The 17,631-nt window shown below is 41.2% G+C and overlaps 1 protein-coding gene across 2 annotated transcripts in view; it reads left to right on the top strand.

The window, feature by feature from the left end:
- Nucleotides 1-12,383, top strand: part of pccb (propionyl-CoA carboxylase subunit beta) — a 98,492-nt gene extending 86,109 nt beyond the window's left edge. For both annotated transcript variants that reach the window (XM_068042015.1, XM_068042014.1), the window contains exons 11-15: nt 2,743-2,850; nt 5,846-5,946; nt 7,388-7,486; nt 8,440-8,539; nt 11,877-12,383. In XM_068042015.1, the coding sequence (XP_067898116.1) occupies nt 2,743-2,850; nt 5,846-5,946; nt 7,388-7,486; nt 8,440-8,539; nt 11,877-11,998 (530 nt within the window). In that variant the 3' untranslated portion in view covers nt 11,999-12,383. The remainder of the gene's footprint in view (nt 1-2,742; nt 2,851-5,845; nt 5,947-7,387; nt 7,487-8,439; nt 8,540-11,876) is intronic.
- The last annotated feature ends 5,248 nt before the right edge of the window (nt 12,384-17,631 follow it).

The following is a 17,631-nucleotide window of genomic DNA, read 5'->3' on the forward strand; positions in this document are numbered from 1 at the left end:
ACGTTGCCGTTTAACTTTGAAAACTGCTTGTTCAGAGACAGTTGGGACACAGACTGTTCTGACACGTGAAGGAAAGAGAAGAGCTCTCCCTCGGTCTATTTAAACCCTATTTGTTCTCTCAAAATTCTGAAAAGTCAAGCCAGATTAATTCTTCTTTAAAAAAAAAACAGCTATTTGTCGATCTACAGTGTTCATTACTGGAAAGAAGAGGAGTTTGATGCTTCAACGACTGAACTGTAATTGCTGAACTCCTATGGTCGGATTCATCAGGCCTTGGAAGACTTGAAGCAACCTCGTACTGTTCCACATATGAAAATTCCACTTCATCAGGATCGTAAATCTGCAAAGAATTTATTATTTTTTTTGTGTCGGGCAGTTAATTAAACACCAAACTTCCAATAGTTTGTATATGTTTGCAAATGCAGGTATTAGATTTTTAAATAAGTTATAAGGTCTTTAGATATTGATTTATCTTAGTGTTTAAGATCGTAGTTTTTTTTCTAATAAACAGTTAATTTGTTGATATCTAAAGATACCTGGTTTGGTTCACCTCATTAACCAATCATGTGGCGAGGTAAGTCCTCGGCGACGCCGTAAACGGCGTCAACCATTTATGCGCAGGCGCTGGCGCCATTTTTAAAGGGGTGCTCGCCCTGCAAAAAAACTGCAGAGTTGCCCCCTTTCCCTCCCCCCCCCCCCCAACTACACCAAAAATACATATTTGCCCCATGGCCTCCCCCCAAACTACACTACCAATGCAGAGTTGACCCTCTCCTCTTCCCCCACCCCCCCCAACAACTGCAGTAAGTGCAGAGTTCACCCCTTCCCCACTACAATAAAAATGCACAGTTCACCCCATTTTCTCCCCTAACTCTCACCCCCCCCCCCCCACCCATGCTACAGATGCAAAGATGCCCCCCCCCTTCCCCACCTCGATAGTCCCAGCTTTCCCAGGATGGAAAAGTGAAGGCACGTGAGTGCTGTCCGTCGTGCTGAAGATCCAGAACTGCAAATAAGATTACTCAGGTTTTCATTTTAATTCATGCAAACAGGTGATTTAAATATGTAAAATCGGGTCCCGTCGCAGAGCGGCAGAGGGCCCGCCACGGAGCTTCCTCGTTGTATGTAAGATTGGGCCTGGCATTCCCAGCATCGGGTTCCATGGCGTGCTGCTGCGATCCTCCGGCATCCCCCCCCAGGACATGGAGCCCGACGTCTGGAGGAGAATAAAATCCAGCCCAGTGTCTCCATTGTAGATGGTTGACTAAATATTGAAGTTCAAGCTAACAGACCCATAACTCCCCAGTTTTGAATTCTTTTAAGTATCAGCACAGGAGCCTCCCTCACGTCCAAAGGAACAATCTCTGACTCTAGCAAGCTGTTAAATATATAGGCACTTGGCACAGCTGCCAGTTCTTTAATTTGAATGCCATCAGAGTTAGCAGCCTGATCTGATTTGCAGCTTTATATTCTTTGCATCTACTTTGACACTTAGAACTTTGGTGTTAATTGTATATTGTATTAATGGTAACTGAGCATAGTCTACTTGAGTGAAGACTGAGCCAAAGTAGCTTAAAACTTCTGCCATGCCCTGGGAGTACACCTGAATCTGTCCTTAGGAATCCTTTAATGGCCCCATGCCGTTCTTCATCGCTCTTTGACTCCTACATAGCTAAAAAGAATTTTAATTTTGCAATTGCAGCTACCCTCCACCACCACCTCCAATGAGTTTTGGCCACTTTGTTGCCTTTTGCAGTATGGGGCAAAATCACATTTGTTTCAAAATATCTTTATGCCAGCACTAGTTTCAGCAGAAAGAACACCAGTATATATTGTGGAGTTGATTGAGGGTGAAGGAATAACTACATGGGAGACTGAATTATGGATGATGCAGGTAAAGAGAGGAAAACACGATCAGTTTTGTAAAACAGCACAGCATGGTGGTGCAGTTTGCGGAAGCATTAAAGTTGGGTTTGTTCCTTTTTACCTTCTGAGTTGCCAATCTTTGCTGCACCTCAATGGTGAGGAAATTCAGTACTGAGCTGCTGTCGCATGTTTCCTTGCAGCTAGATGAAGAGCAGCATTTGTAGAGGCTTGAGAGCAGGTTGCTTTCTTGTGTACTCAGCTGCAGGAGGTGCATTGGAAGAAAAAAATGGGATAAATGTAAGATGTCATACCCTGGATTATTGATATGTGCAAATCAATGGAGGTTATGATTCTTTCAACCTTGCGTATCTGAGTGGGCTGGAGAATATTTTGCATCCCTTGAGGACTCCAGTGAAAATCTGATGAACAGTGTTTCTATACCTGATATGAGGGCTGCTAGATGTTTTTTAAAACTCAAATTGCATTGTAACCAAGCGCTGTGGGAAGGCCCAGTTTATTGGGGATATTTATTTTAAGGAATATTTAATTTTCAGTAACTCGGTGTAGTTACCCCTCAAGGTGCCCAATGCAAATTCTTGTAGTACCACTGCCATAATACATTAAAACAAATTCAACAAAGGGCACCAACTGGTGGTTCCCTCAGTCTTCTCTACCTTATCCAACCATTGAACTTTACAACCCAAGCTCGTCACCTATTATTGCTTCTTGATTTGCTTTTATCTTTTCTCAACACCTTTCAGCCTTGGTGGTATCCTGCCCTTCACTGAGGATTCTCAGTTTTATAAGAACAAGGAGTAATGAGATTAACCTGATTTGTTCATTTATGACTGAACTGTAATTTTATTTTGTTTTTAGGTTGTCTGGACATAAATGCTTCAGTAAAAGGAGCTCGTTTTGTTAGATTCTGTGACGCGTTTAATATCCCTATCATTACATTCGTAGATGTGCCTGGATTCTTGCCAGGTAGGACCGAAAACAATGCCAGCAGTTTAAATCATTAGTCCATGGTTGGCAGTGACAATCATCACACTTCCATTCTGTTAGTTCCAAAGTCATAATATGCTACAGTATTTAAAATCTAATTGTTCATATGCATGCACTGTCAGGGTGCATTATTTTATTGTACCTGATAATTAGCCCAGTTTTATTACCCAGTTCCAGTTTCTCAGCAATTTTATGGGTGTAATCTACAAAGTTTTTTTGTTTTCTTTTGGTTTTTAGTAGTTTTATTATATGTACAGAAGTTGTTGCAAAATGAGTAAAATCTAATCCCTTTCCATAAGCTTCTGCTTCTTCTGGGAAACCTTTTTCTTCTGAACAACTTCCAACTCCTTTGCTTGTGTTGTACTAAGTAGGTATCTGATATTTTACTTTTCAGACAGAGATAATTTGGACACCAAGTAACTTTACTTTGAGTGTTGCTTCAATAATTTTATTGTTTTGCTTACTGACATGCAGTCTTGAAGAATTGTGGATAGATTACGAACATATGAATTAGGAGCAGGAGTAGGCCGCTCGGCCCCTTGAGCCTGCTCTGCCATTCAATAAGTTAATGGCTGAACTGATTACTCCACATTTCCACTTATCCCCGATAACCTTTCACCCCCTTGCTTATCAAGAATCTATCTACCTCTGCCTTAAAAATATTCAAAGACTCTGCTTCCACTTCCTTTTGAGGAAGAGAATTCCAAAGATTCACGGTCCTCAGAGAAAATATTTATCCTCATCTCTGTCTAAAATGGGCAATCCCTTATTTTTAAGCAGTGACCCCTAGTTCGAGATTCTCTCACAAAGGGAAACATCCTTTCCACATCCACCCTGGCAAGACCTCTCAGGATCTTGTATGTTCAAAGCCTTTTTATTCAAAAGTACCTTTTCCCCCAGGCTACAAGCCAACCACTGCCAATGGGCAGCTTTCACCAGTACCACATTAACCAAAGGTTGCTTACCTGCAATGATGGAACAGCCACTATTTGTAAAATGAATACGTGTGAACCCATTACCTAACTGCTCCTCATTCGCATGTTTGTATACTTGTAAAAGACTACATTACTACACCATTGTACTGGACCAACTGAAACTTAAACTGCTTGTATCTTATGTGCCAGGTCTTATTCTGTCAGTGGCACCTACAAGCTAAGCAGCTCAGATTTTTTTCTTCTAATTATTAACCAGGAGCTCTCTCTTTTAAAACTGGATGATCTTGTATCTGCTGTTTTGGTGACAGCTTAATCCCCGTCATGACGTCAGTACTTGGTGCATGTGCCCTCTCCAAACTGTAGCAGCCAGTCCATGTACGGAGATCCACCTTGTAGCTCACAGGGAGATCTTCTGCTTATCTTTGGAATTTTTCTTCCCACACTTTTTTTTCCTCTTATTAATGTGGAAATGCACAAAAGATAAGAATGAATGTTTTTGGGTATAATCCTTTGGTAATTCTGAATAAGGTTCTCCACCTGAAACATTAGCTCGTATTTTGCGATAAAAGTAATAGTGAGGCTATTGGAGCTCACTGTTATGAAAGAGTAAATTGCACGGCAGCATCTGATGAATGCACATGTGCAATTAAATGCAGAAATTGGGAAGTTTCTGTCCAAGTTTCGCTGCTCCTCCAGAATCTTTGCCATAACAGTACCTCACTGAGAGTTGCGCTACTGAAACACATGGAATGAAGTTGCTGTACTTACCCATTAGATACACACTAAAACCACCAGAAAAAGTTAAGGCTTGTCCATTTTAGTGGTGTGATAAGTTTTAATTACTGCTAAACAACCTCTATGGCACTGAAAATTAACTTCTGCAGCTGTGGAGTCTCATTTGTTCAATTTTTTATCATTGATGGAGATTTGAAAAACTGTTTTGTCTCTTAGCTCTCTCAATCCCATATTTCTTTCCTTCTTTTAATGCTGCTTTCTAACTTACACTTCCTGGTTCAGACTCTGCTGCTTCAATCTGATTGGTTAAGGAGATAATGGTACCATAGTTGGTGTCCTCTCGTACCTCTCCTGTGACCAGAGAGGATTTGAAAATTTGTGTCAGAGCCCCTGCTATCTCCTCCCTTGCCTCACATAACAGTCTGGGTTATTGGGCCTGGGGATTTATCCACTTTTAAGCCTGCTAAGACAGCTAATACTTCCTCCCTTTCAATGCTAATTTGTTCAAGTATGTCACAATACCCCCTCCCTGATCTCTACACCTACATCGTCCTTTTCCAAAGTGAACACAGATGAAAAGTAATAATTTAAAACCTCACCTATATTCTCCGGTTCCACACACAGATTGCCACTTTTGTTTCTAATGGGCCTACTCTTCCATTGGTTATCCTCTTGCCCTTAATATACTTATAAAACGCCTTGGGATTTTCCTTTATCTTCCCCACGAGTGTTTTTCCATGTCCCCTTTTCGCTCTCCTAATTACTTTTTTAAGTACCCCCCTACACTTTCAATACTCCTCTAGGGCTTGCTGTTTTCAGCACTCTGAATCTGCCATAAGCCTCCTTTTTTTTTTTCCTTTATCCAATCCTCTATATCCCTGGACTTGTTGGTCCTACCCTTCACCTTTACGGGAACATGATGGCCCTGAACTCTCCCTGTTTCCTTTTTGAATGACTCCCACTGGTCTGATTTTCCTACAAGTAGCTGCTCCCAGTCCACTTTGGCCAGATCCTTTTTGATCATATTGAAATCAGCCTTTCCCCAATTCAGTACTTTTATTTCTGGTCCCTCTTTGTCCTTTTCCTTAAATCTTAGAGTTATGGTCACTATCCCTGGAACTGGCTAATAGCTGCAAGTTCCAATGCAAAAGAAAGTGTGGGCAAGTGGTCTGCCATTCATTTGCCGCTGACTGTAAGATCCAGGCCATTATCCTTTCTCTGTCAGATACTGACTGACCTGTATTTCTTCTGGGTTTATAACCGTTGTAGTTTCTTGTTCTCATGTACTTCATGTGAATATACAGGAACGAGCCAAGAATACGGTGGAATCATCAGACATGGTGCAAAGCTGCTCTATGCATTCGCTGAGGCTACAGTGCCCAAAATTACAGTGATCACACGAAAGGTAAGAGGAGGTGGGACTGCTGAACCTTTACCTGAAATAAATCCTGCCTGGTCAGTCTGTGCTACAGTTGTTACTCCAATGAAGTGCAATCCCATGAGTTTTAAGAGGTCTGAAAGAATGATGTATTTCTGTACCTGCCATGTTATTCATGCTTAACAGAAATTGTAGTAAGATGGACTTGGTGGTGCTCCCTTACCTCTGGGGCTTACTTTCAAATCTGGTCCCAATCTAATGGGATGAAGCGCTCCACTGATAAATGTAATGGGTGGGTAGTATAAATTGTCATTTTAGTGCGCAATGGCCCCAAATACAAAACTAGCCCATTTGGGAGAAAAGGAAGAATTTCACATTGGTGCATTAGATCTGGGGTTCCCATAACTGGAATTTATTTAGTCCTCAGTCCCTTTATTGTGTATGGCCTGAAGAGCAGCTCCTGGTTATTCTGTCCCCTCGTTTGCTCACTGTGTTTGATGAGTGGTTTGGGGAGAAAAGCCAAAGCAGCTAATGGCTATTGTTCCATTACTACATTCAGAGATCACAGCAAACTAACATTAAAGTAATTTAAAATTTGGTACAATTAACTGGACTGTGGCACAGTGAGTACGTTGAATGGATCAAATTGGGATTGCATATTCTCCATGCACCCACATTGGTTGGAATAATGTCAGCTAATAATGCAATATGGAATTAAAGAATTGCTGAAAATAGAGGCATGTTGTTGAAGCTTTTCATCTTTCACTCATCAGGACAATACGCAAGAATAACCAATGTAAGGGAAAACAGCAACTTATGCTGCATGGTAGGAGTGTTTCCATGCACCAGTTTACAGTGACTGACAGTTAACTGCCAAGCTTTGTTTGAAATTTAAACCAGGCAGCTTGACTCTGTACCAATCAGCTCTTGCTTAGAACCTGAAGAAAGATTGGTTCCACGTAATAATTTTGCATTCTGAACAGTGTACTGGTTGCGTGAAATGAAACTGAATAGATTTGCCATTACAAGGAAATGTTCTTCCAATAATTGTAAACATCAGGCTGCTCTAAACATGTTAAATATAGTGTTTAACCCAGACGTTTGGGGTCAGTGTACATTGCTGAGACAGTGGGTACAAATTTACTCTGCAGCTTGCCATGTTTGGCATTAATATCTTCAACCTGAAAATATAAAATCTAAATAAATGGTGTAAATAATCTAACATATATATTGAGTTATTGATTGGCTATCTCAACTGGTGGATAATATTAATGATGAGTATATTTGGCTTTCTGCCACTGCTGCTTTTCATGCCAGTAATGGAACAGTAACAAATTAATAAAATACCTGAGCAATGCACATTATTTTTGGGTGGTCTATTCAATTGTCCTACTTACATTTGTGAAGAAAATTTCTAATCTTTTCATTGAGTTGTATGCAAGATGTTGAAATGTGCTTTTCTTGGTAGGCCTATGGTGGTGCATATGATGTGATGAGCTCCAAGCACTTGAGAGGCGATTTGAACTATGCTTGGCCAACAGCTGAAGTTGCAGTTATGGGGGCTAAGGCAAGTGACACCTCATATTCATGCTTCTAGCTGTAGATAGGTGCATATCCTGGATGTGATACGACTGGCTGGCATTTCTTTACATGAGATTAGCCAGTTCTCCAATACTTACTAGCAAGCCTTTGTTGAGATGGAGGTGGGGCAGTTTGCAGAGACTGCAGCTCAGTGGCATGAAATTTAAATCCCTTGACGTTAGGACAAACACATGGTAGTTAGTGAACTACCTAATGAGACTTCTATTCAAGATGATAGATTTCCTCCCTTAATCATCCTTCTCCAGAGGTAAATCAGCATTTGATCAATTTAAATATGATTCAGGTCCCTTCAAAATGTGAAAATCAAGGGAGCAGGAGCCATGCAAGCTTCAAGTAGTTCTGTTGCAGCCTAAACAGTGATCTATAAGGTAGCCATTGAAGGGTAGGGAAAGATGCTTCTCCTGCCTCCACAACTGTCCCTCTTATATTTTCCTCTACCAACCTCTCAAGAATTACCAGTAATGCAGCAGGTCTAGATTTGAATTACTTTTATTAAATTCATTAAAGGCACATTAAGCCTGTTTTAACTGGAGCCAATGTGACCATTTATGCATCAGCTTGGGAACAGTGATTAAATGAACAAAAAAAAATTGAGATGAATTGTTTAGATACTTTGTGCAGTTAGCTAGCTTACACTGGGGAGGACATGAAGTTTGTAATTTTTAATCCCAGAATTGTGACTGTGTTGGAGCAAGGGTTATGGGAGAGTAATTATGTCTGTCTTGAAGCCGCTGACAGTTGCATGGAAAGAATGGGAATACTAAAAGATTACGGATCAAAAATACAACTGGACGGTCACCCATGGAAAAAGTATTGTTTATAACTAATTTTGTTTGTTCTGTGGAATTGATCAAACATTCCCATGATGATGATATTGTAAATTTGGGTCTTTCATTGTTTGACATTTTTCTTTTAAAGGGTGCTGTGCAGATTATCTTTAAAGGGAAGGGGAATGAGGTCAAGGCAGAGGCAGAATATGTGGAGACATTTGCAAATCCATTCCCAGCAGCTGTGAGAGGTAAGTGCTAGAGGAAGGATATTGTCACAGAACTGTATTTTCTCTCCTCTGTTGGAAACAGTGTGCCACTGCTGCACTTGTTACCTAAGCAACAGTAGGAGAGTGAAATTCTACAATGAGCTACAGGTTGTGCTAATTGCCAGAGGTAGCAAAAATCCTTTTCAAGATTGAATCTCTTGACTGATTGCCTTTTCTGGAACTCGTACTAAACTTTCGACTGAGAAATTGTCTGTTTTTAGACCCATTGCAATACTCCTTCTTTAAATGCCTATCTTCTGAAGGACTGTTTCATCAAATGTGTGTGGAGACTTCGAGTGGCATCTAATTATTTTTACACTATGATACCTCACACATCAAGAACGTAACCCCCAAAGACTAACAACCTTGTCGAAAGATACCTGACTTGGTCTGGAAAACGTTAATAATATGCTGCGACGGGACTGAATTACATAACTTAAGAACTAGGAGCAGAAGATGCAATTTAGCCCCTCGCGCCTGCTCTGCCATTCAATACAATCATGGATGATCTCATTCTCGGCTTCAACTCCACTTTCCTCCCCATTCTCCATAACCCTTCAACCCATTACTAATTAAAAATCTGTCCATCTCCTCCATAATTTACTCAGTGTCCCAGCATCCACCGCACTCTGGGGTAGTGAATTCCACAGACTCACGACCCTTTGAGAGAAGTAATTTCTCCTCATCACTGTTTTAAATCTGCTACCCCTTATCCTAAAACTATGATCTCTCGTTCTAGATTGCCCCACAAGAGGACGCATTACGTCTACTTTGTCAATCTTAATCATCTTGTATAGCTCAATTAGATCTCCTCTCATTCTTTTAAACTCTAGAGAGCATAGGCCTAAACTGCTCAATCTCTCTTCATAAGACAAACCCCTCATCTTTGGAATCAATCTAGTGAACCTCCTCTGAACTGCCTCCAATACAACTACATCCCTCCTCAGGTAAGGGGACCAAAACTTTACGCAATACTCCAGGTGTGGTCTCACTAATGCCTTGTACAGTTGCAGCAACATTTCCCAACTTTTATACTCTATTCCTTTAGCAAGAAATGACAAAATTCCATTTTCCTTCCTTATTACCTGCTGCACCTGCATACTAGTTTTCTGCAATTCATGCACGAGGACACCCAGCTCCCTCTGCACCGAAGCACTCAAGTTTCTCTCCATTCAGATAATTTGCCTTTCTATTCTTCTGACTAAAATGGATAACCTCACACTGATCCACGTTAAACTCCATCTGCCAAATTTTGGCCCATTCACCTAACCTATCCATATCCATTTGTAAATTTGTTATTGTTTTATTGCAACTTGGCGATAGTACCTTCTATCCCTGCATCCAAGTCATTAATATAGATTGTAAATAGTTGGGGCCCCGAACCCTGTGGCACCCCACTAGTTACATCTTGCCAATCCTCTATCCAAGTTAATAAATTGCCCCTAACCCCATCTGATCTTATGTATTAACCTTTTGTGCGGCACCTTATCAAATGCCTTCTGTAGATGCAGTATATCTGGACTTCCAGGATCCCCATTATCCACTTTGCTTGTTACATTTTCGAAGAACTCTAGCAAATTAGTCAAACATTGTTTACAGTTCATAAAACCATGCTGACTCTGATGGATTAAGTTATTACTTCCTTAATAATGGATTCTAACAATTTCCCAATCACAGATGTTTAACTAACTGGTCTGTAGTTTCCTACTTTCTGCCTACCTCCGTTTTTGAATTGACAGTGTGTTGCTCCTGCCTCGGTCGTAACAATATATGGTGCATTTTCTAAAATATTCCCACCTGCCAAGAATGTGGCATGTTAATTTTGTCATGAACATTGATGTTAAACTGTCACTGGAATGAAGAAAGGACTTGTTAAACAGATTAGCCGTGGATGGAAAAGAAATTTACATATTAACAGAGGGTGATTGGACGGCCAAAGGATCATTCTGACATATTCAACCCACAATGGACCTTCCTTGATCACCAGATATTGTGTGTAAGAGCAGCATCCAGAGACTGCTGAGGTGATACAATCAAAGGCGTAGTCAGACCAATCAGTCACATGACTAACCTGCTTGGCAGCCTGGGTTTTTTCGCTGCTGGACTGAGAAGATCTCTCCTGAATCCACCGAAGACACATGAACCTCAAGAGAGAAAAGTCTCCTACAGTGAACAAGGTTTAAGAAGAATACTGGGCCCCAACGAAAAGCAAGATCTACCTACAATCATGTAATCTACAGAGAGCTCAAACAACTGTAACAAAAACTCTTCTGATATTACTTCAAACTTATCCACTTTGTGTCATGTATCTTAGGCATTAACCAAATTAGAGTTTAAGTTTAATAAATGTCAACTTTTCTTAAAACCTAAGAAAACGTGTTTGTGCTGGTTTCTTAGACTTATTAGAAAGTGGTGAACAAGGATTCACCAAAGGGGAGCTTAAAACAGTGTTTTAAGAATTAAACCCTGTTACGGTAAGACCAGGTGGGAAAACTTTAATAATATGTTGCGACTGAATTGACAGTGTGTTACTCCCGCCTCGGTCGTAACAATATGTTGTGTTCTCTAAAATTCTGAGTGCTGTAAAGCCTCCAATTTTATTTAAGTTTCAGGCTCTTAAACCAACATTAAAGACAATGAGAAACAGCACAGTACTGTGACATAATGCAATGACATAGGATTACATGTATGATGTCCCGAAATGTGGCTGAGCTGAGCAGGACAGGACTTGTGTGTCCTTCCCATCTCCCCTTTTACAGAGGAGGCAGAGCTCTGTTGCTGGCAAAAACTTTTGAGATCCAGTAATGGTAGAACGTGTTAGATAGTCCTTGTAGAGCTACAATGAATTTTATACAGCACTTTTCTTAATGCTGCAGCTTTTGCCTTTGCTGGAAAAGATTAAACATAAAACCAGAAAGCTAATTTCAGGCAGGGTAAATGGAGATTTCAGCTGTGGTCTGAACCTGGTCTGTTTTTGAGAATTGTCCAATAAGAGTCAATACTAACTTTTACATCTAGCTACTATAAAATAAATCCTTTATATTGCAAGGTATTCTGTTTAGTGTTAATATGTTGTATCTAGGACTGGCTCACAACTCTGAAGAACAAAAGCCAAGAAATCAAAGTTAAATTAAAAAACAAAGTGCTCCGCACAGATTATATCATTGCAATTAATTATATTTACGATAGGTTTGTTGTTGCTATTTTCCCCTTTCCCAGGTTTAGGACAGTTAATGCATCAAGAACCTATTTTCATGAGCTGAATTTTGCCTGCGATATCCTTTAAAACTGATCTAATCTGCTTCTATGTTCCATGCAGGTTTTGTTGATGACATAATTGAACCGGCAACCACTAGAATCCGTATCTGTCGAGACCTAGAGATGCTGGCAAACAAGAAACAGACCAACCCTTGGAAAAAACATGGCAATATTCCCCTGTAAAATACAAACCTTTTACAGGTTACAAGCTAATGAATAGAATTTTCTTTATGCCTCCCAAAAATTTGATTAACTCTTAACAAATGATATGCTGTCTGCAGTTCCCCACATCATTTAGCAAAAATTATGAAAAATTCTTTTGGCATTAACTACTGTATTTGTGAATTACTGACTAATAACATCCTTAATTCTCCTGCCTTCAACAGGAGATGCAATATATTAAATCATTTGTTACAGACAGAATTGAGAACTGAATCCCCAGTTCTTGTCCCCTTACTGACCGTAACCAGTGTGTATTTCTTAACCCCTGAGTGTATGGCCAATTTGAATGAACGGCAGCACGCTTTTCGTACATTTAAATAAAAAACATTTGCATTTATACGTTCAACCCGAAAGTCTAATGCTACATCACTGCCTCACCACTCACACACATGCCCTTGAGAAAGAAAAGACTCTTAATAAACTGCCTTTACAAATCATATTAGCTTTTCCCATTATGCTTAAGGCTGCCAGTACTCCAGGAAAACAACTGATTCCCTGGGGAGGCACTGATGTAGTGATACTGTCACTGGACTAGTAACCCAGGATTTTGCTCTGGTGACATGGGTTTGAATTCAATTAATAAAAATCTGGAAGTGAAAAGCTAGTCTAATGATGGCTATGAAACCATTGTCGATTGTTATAAAAATCCATTTACTTCACAAATGTTCTTTAGGGAAGGAAATATGGTTGACTCTTAAATTCCCTCTGAAATGGCCTAGCAAACTACTCAGTTGTATCTAACCACTACAAAGTTACGGAGGAATGAAACGGGATGGACCACCCGTCACCAGCTGGGGGCTTGTGCCAAAGTTAGGAGAGCTGTCCCACAGACTAGTCAAGTCATTGTACGGTATGATTTGGTGACTATGTCCCAGACACCATCACCAGGTATGGCCTGTCGCACCGGCAGCACAGTGATATACACTCAGGAGGGAGTTGCCCTGGGAGTCCTCACCATTGACTCTGGTCCCCACAAAGTCTCATGGCATCAGGTCAAACATGGGCAAGGAATCAACCTGCCTCTCTTCCGCAACACCCACACCGCGCCCCCCGATGAATCAGTCCTACTCCATGTTGATAAAAACAAGTAGTGTTGGAAATACTCAGCAGGTCTGACAGCACTAATGAAAGGTCACAGACATGAAACGTTAACTTTGCTTCTCTCTCTCCACAGATGCTGCCAGACCTGCTGTGTATTTCCTGCACTTTTTGTTTTTACTCCTCCATGTTGAACTGCACTTGGAGGAACCACTGAGGGTGGCAAGGACACAGAATGTACTCTGGGTGGGGGACTTCAATGTCAATTACCAAGAGTGGCTCAGTAGCACCACTACTGACCGAACTGGCCGAGTCCTAAAGGACGTCACTGCCAGACTGGGTCTGTGGCAGGTGGTGAGGGAACCAACAAGAGGGAAAACTACACTTGACCTCGTCCTCACCAATCTGCCTGCTGCAAATGCATCTGTCCATGACAGTATTGGTAGGAATGACCATGACGAAGTCCCATCTTCACATTGAGGATACCCTCCATCGTGTTGTGTGGCACCACCACCGTGCTAAATGGGATAGATTTCAATCAGATCAAGCAATGCAAACTGGGCACACATAAGGCACTGTGTGCCATCAGCAGAATTCTACTCAACCACAATCTGTAACCTCATGGCCCGGCATATCCCCACTCTACCATTATCATCAAGCCAGGAGACCAACCCTGGTTCACTGAAGAGTGCAGGAGGGTATGTCAGGAGCAGCACCAGGCATACCTCAAAATCAGGTGTCAATCTGGTGAAGCTACAACACAGGACTCCTTGTGTGCCAAACAGCGTAAGCAGCATGTAATAGAGCCAAGGGATCCCACAACCAACGGATTAGATCTAAGTTTTGCAGTCCTGCCACATCCAGTCGTGATTGGTGGTGGACAATTAAACAAGTAATTGGAGGAGGTGGCTCCACAAATATCCCCATCCTCAACAATGGAGGAGCCCAGCACATCAGTGCAAAAGATAAGGCTGAAGTATTTGAAACAATCTTCAACCAGCAGTGCTGAGTTGATCATCTATCTCGGCCTCCTCCTGAAGTCCCTAGCATCACAGATGCTAGTCTTCAACCAATTCGATTAGCTCCAGCTGATATCAATAAACGACTGAAGGCACTAGATACTGCAAAGGCTATGGATCCTGACAACATTCAAGCAATAGTACTGAAGAGCTGTGCTCCAGAACTTGCCGCGCCCCTAGCCAAGCTATTCCAGTACAGCTACAACACCAGCATCTATCCGGCAATGTGGAAAATTTCCCACGTATGTCCCGTACACAAAAAAGCAGGACAAGTCCAACCCGGCCAATTACTGCCCCATCAGTCTACTCTCAATCATCAGTAAAGTGATGGAAGGTGTCGTCAACAGTGCTATCAAGTGGCACACTTAGCAATAACCTGCTCACTCTGATGCTCAGTTTGGATTCCACCAGGGCCACTCAGCTCTAGACCACATTACAGCTTGGTTAAAACATGGACAAAAGAGCTGAACTCAAGAGGTGAGGTAAGAACAACTGCCCTTGACATCAAGGCAGCATTTGACAGAGTCAATGGGAATCAGGAGGAAAACTCTCCACTGGTTAGAGTCACACTTAGCGCAAAGGAAGATAGTTGTGTTTGTTGGAGTCCAATCATCTCAGCTCCAGGACATCACTGCAGGAGTTCCTCAGGGTAGTGTCCTAGGCCCAACCATCTTAAGCTGCTTTATCAATGACCTTCATTCAATCATAAGGTCAGAAGTAGGGATGTTCGCTGATGATTGCACAACGTTCAGCACCATTCACGACTCCTCAGACACTGAAGCAGTCTGTGTAGAAATGGACCAAAACCTGGACAACATCCAGGCTTGGGTTGATAAGTGGCAAGTAACATTCATGCCACATAAGTGCCAGGCAATGACCATCCCCAACAAGAGAGAATCTAACCACCAGAAACTGAACTGGAGTAGCCCTATAAATACCGTCTACACTAGAGCAAGTCAGATGCTAAGAATCCTGCGGCGAGTAACACACCTCCTGACTCCCCAAAGCTTGTCCACCATCTATAAGGCACAAGTCAGGAGTGTGATGGAATACTCTCCACTTGCCTGGCTAGGTGCAGCTCCAACAACAATAAAGAAGCTCGACATCATCCAGGACAAAGCAGCCTGCTTGACTGGCACCCCATCTACAAACATTCACTTCCTCCACCACCTATGCACAGTGGCATCAGTATGTACCATCAGCAATGCATCAAGGCTACTTAGATAGCACCTTCCAAACCTGTGACCTCTACCTAGAAGGACAAGGGCAGCAGATGCATGGGAACACCATCAACTGCAAGTTCCCCTCCAAGCCACACACCATCCTGACTTGGAACTATAATTGCCATTCCTTCACTGTCGCTGGGTCAAAATCCTGGAACTCCCTTCCTAACAGTACTGTAGGTGTGCCTACCCCCACATGGACTGCTGCAGTTCAAGAAGGCAGCTCACCAGCACCTTCTCAAAGGCAATTAGGGATGGGCAATAAATGTTGGCCTAGCCAGCGACACCCACATGGGAACGAATAAAAAAAAGACTTTCAGGTCAGTGAGATGCTGCAAAAAAAACATACTAACATTATAGTATTAAATCAGCACAGATAACTGGAGTAGCTGTAACAGTAGCTCTAAGATATAAAACCCCAATTTTAATGGAAAACAAGTTAAATATTTTATTCATCCAATTCCTCTCTTCCTCCTAATACTGCATGTTCAAATTTCATTTATCTTTTCTATATCAAGGCCTTGTCTCTGGTAGCACATTCATCTCTGCATCAGAGATTTGTGAATTGTGGGATCAAGTCCCACTTCAGAGATTTAGGCAGGTAATCCAGGCTGACACTTCAGAAAGCTGCTGCACTGCCATAATTAAGATGAGATGTTAAATCGAGGTCCTGCTTGCTCTCGTGGATATAAAAGATCTGCATAACACTATTCAAAAAGCAGCAGAGTTCTCATGGTGTCCTGGGCAATATTTATCCCTCAATCAACATCAATAAAACAGATTATCTGTTCTGCCGTATGCAAATTGGCTGTCGTGTTTCCCTACATTGCAATAGTGACACTAAAAAGTAAAATCACTTAATTGGTTTGTTACGACAGAGGTGGGACTGCACCGTCTTTTCTAGTTCCACGTCTCCACAGGTCACAACATATATTTAAATGTTTACCCAGAAATATCAATGTGGTCAATCAAATGCTTTACGTTTTATTTCAGAATAAAATACACCAACCAGGTTTCTTTAACAAACAAAATCAGTTTATGAAACAAGACTTAACCAGTAACGAAGCAAAGCATTAACCCACAAATGAAACATGAAAGTTCCCTTTTTACCTTAGCTCCTCTCACACACACACACACGTTAATCGAAAAATAAAAAGATTTTCTCTTTAGAGTTCTGTTACAAAAAAAGAATACTTTGGCCAAATACTTGCTAATTTTTGAAGAAAAAAAAAAGATATGGAAAGATGTCTGGTGTCCAGGGCTACGTTGACAGGTCACTGGGATCCTTTTCTGGAACAATTCGTTCAGGTGGCGTCGATTTATCCGGCAGGTTTTTCCAGCGTCTCAGGAGAAATGCGGCAACAGGAATTTCAGCATCAATTTCTCTATTTCTTACACTTGCTTCTAAGAGCTTTTCACAGAGATGGAAAAACTGGCAGGCTTTTCAAGAGCTGGAAAAGGGATTTGTCCTTGGCAGGTTGATTTTTCAATTCCTTTTCAAAACACAGTCCATACCCCAGCTGCCTGTCCAAAGCGAAAGCAAAACAATATCTCATGAGTCAAGCTTCCTGACCCCTATAAATCTTGACCTGTCACTTTTCTGTAAACATCTTTCCCAGGTCAAAAAGTCCCCGCTGGGTACTTATCTGAAGACAGATGACTTCCAATAAGGGTTGTTTACAAATCAAGTATAAAAGACCTTCCAATGACCTTTTTTTAAAAAAACAATCCAGCAATTATAAAATCTTAATTTAAATATAAGTCCTCAAAAAAAACTATAAAATATAGCAGTCATAACACTGAATGAAATGCCATTTTTAAATGCGTTTCATGACAAAGAGTGAAAAAAAACCAGATGAAAACATTTTAAAACACTTTCACAATCTTACTCATTCACTCTTTACCTGTAGCTAATACAGTTCTGCTTTGTACCATCTTTGCACTCAGATAACTCAAAGCAAAGGTAAATCCTAGACAAAGCATCCACAATAACATTTTCTCCCACAATGTGGATAATCTTAAAATGATTAGGTTGCAATAGTAAACTCCAGTAAAATGGTCTGGCATTTTTCCAAAGGCTAGGGGGTTATAAGGTTATGATCAGTATATACCAGTGTCTCCCTGTAGTCATGGTGGACATAGACCTCAAAATGCTTAAGGTAATAAGCCCAGTTTCTTCTTCCACTGTTGAATATCTTTTTTGGTGTTGATTTAGCTTTTTGGAAAAGTATCCTCCTGGCATTTCTATGCCAGATTCATCGTCTTGTTACAGGGCTACACCAACCCCCAGGTCACTAATATCAATTACTACCTT

Source organism: Heterodontus francisci, chromosome 11 (assembly GCF_036365525.1).
Source record: "Heterodontus francisci isolate sHetFra1 chromosome 11, sHetFra1.hap1, whole genome shotgun sequence".
Lineage (NCBI taxonomy): Eukaryota > Metazoa > Chordata > Chondrichthyes > Heterodontiformes > Heterodontidae > Heterodontus > Heterodontus francisci.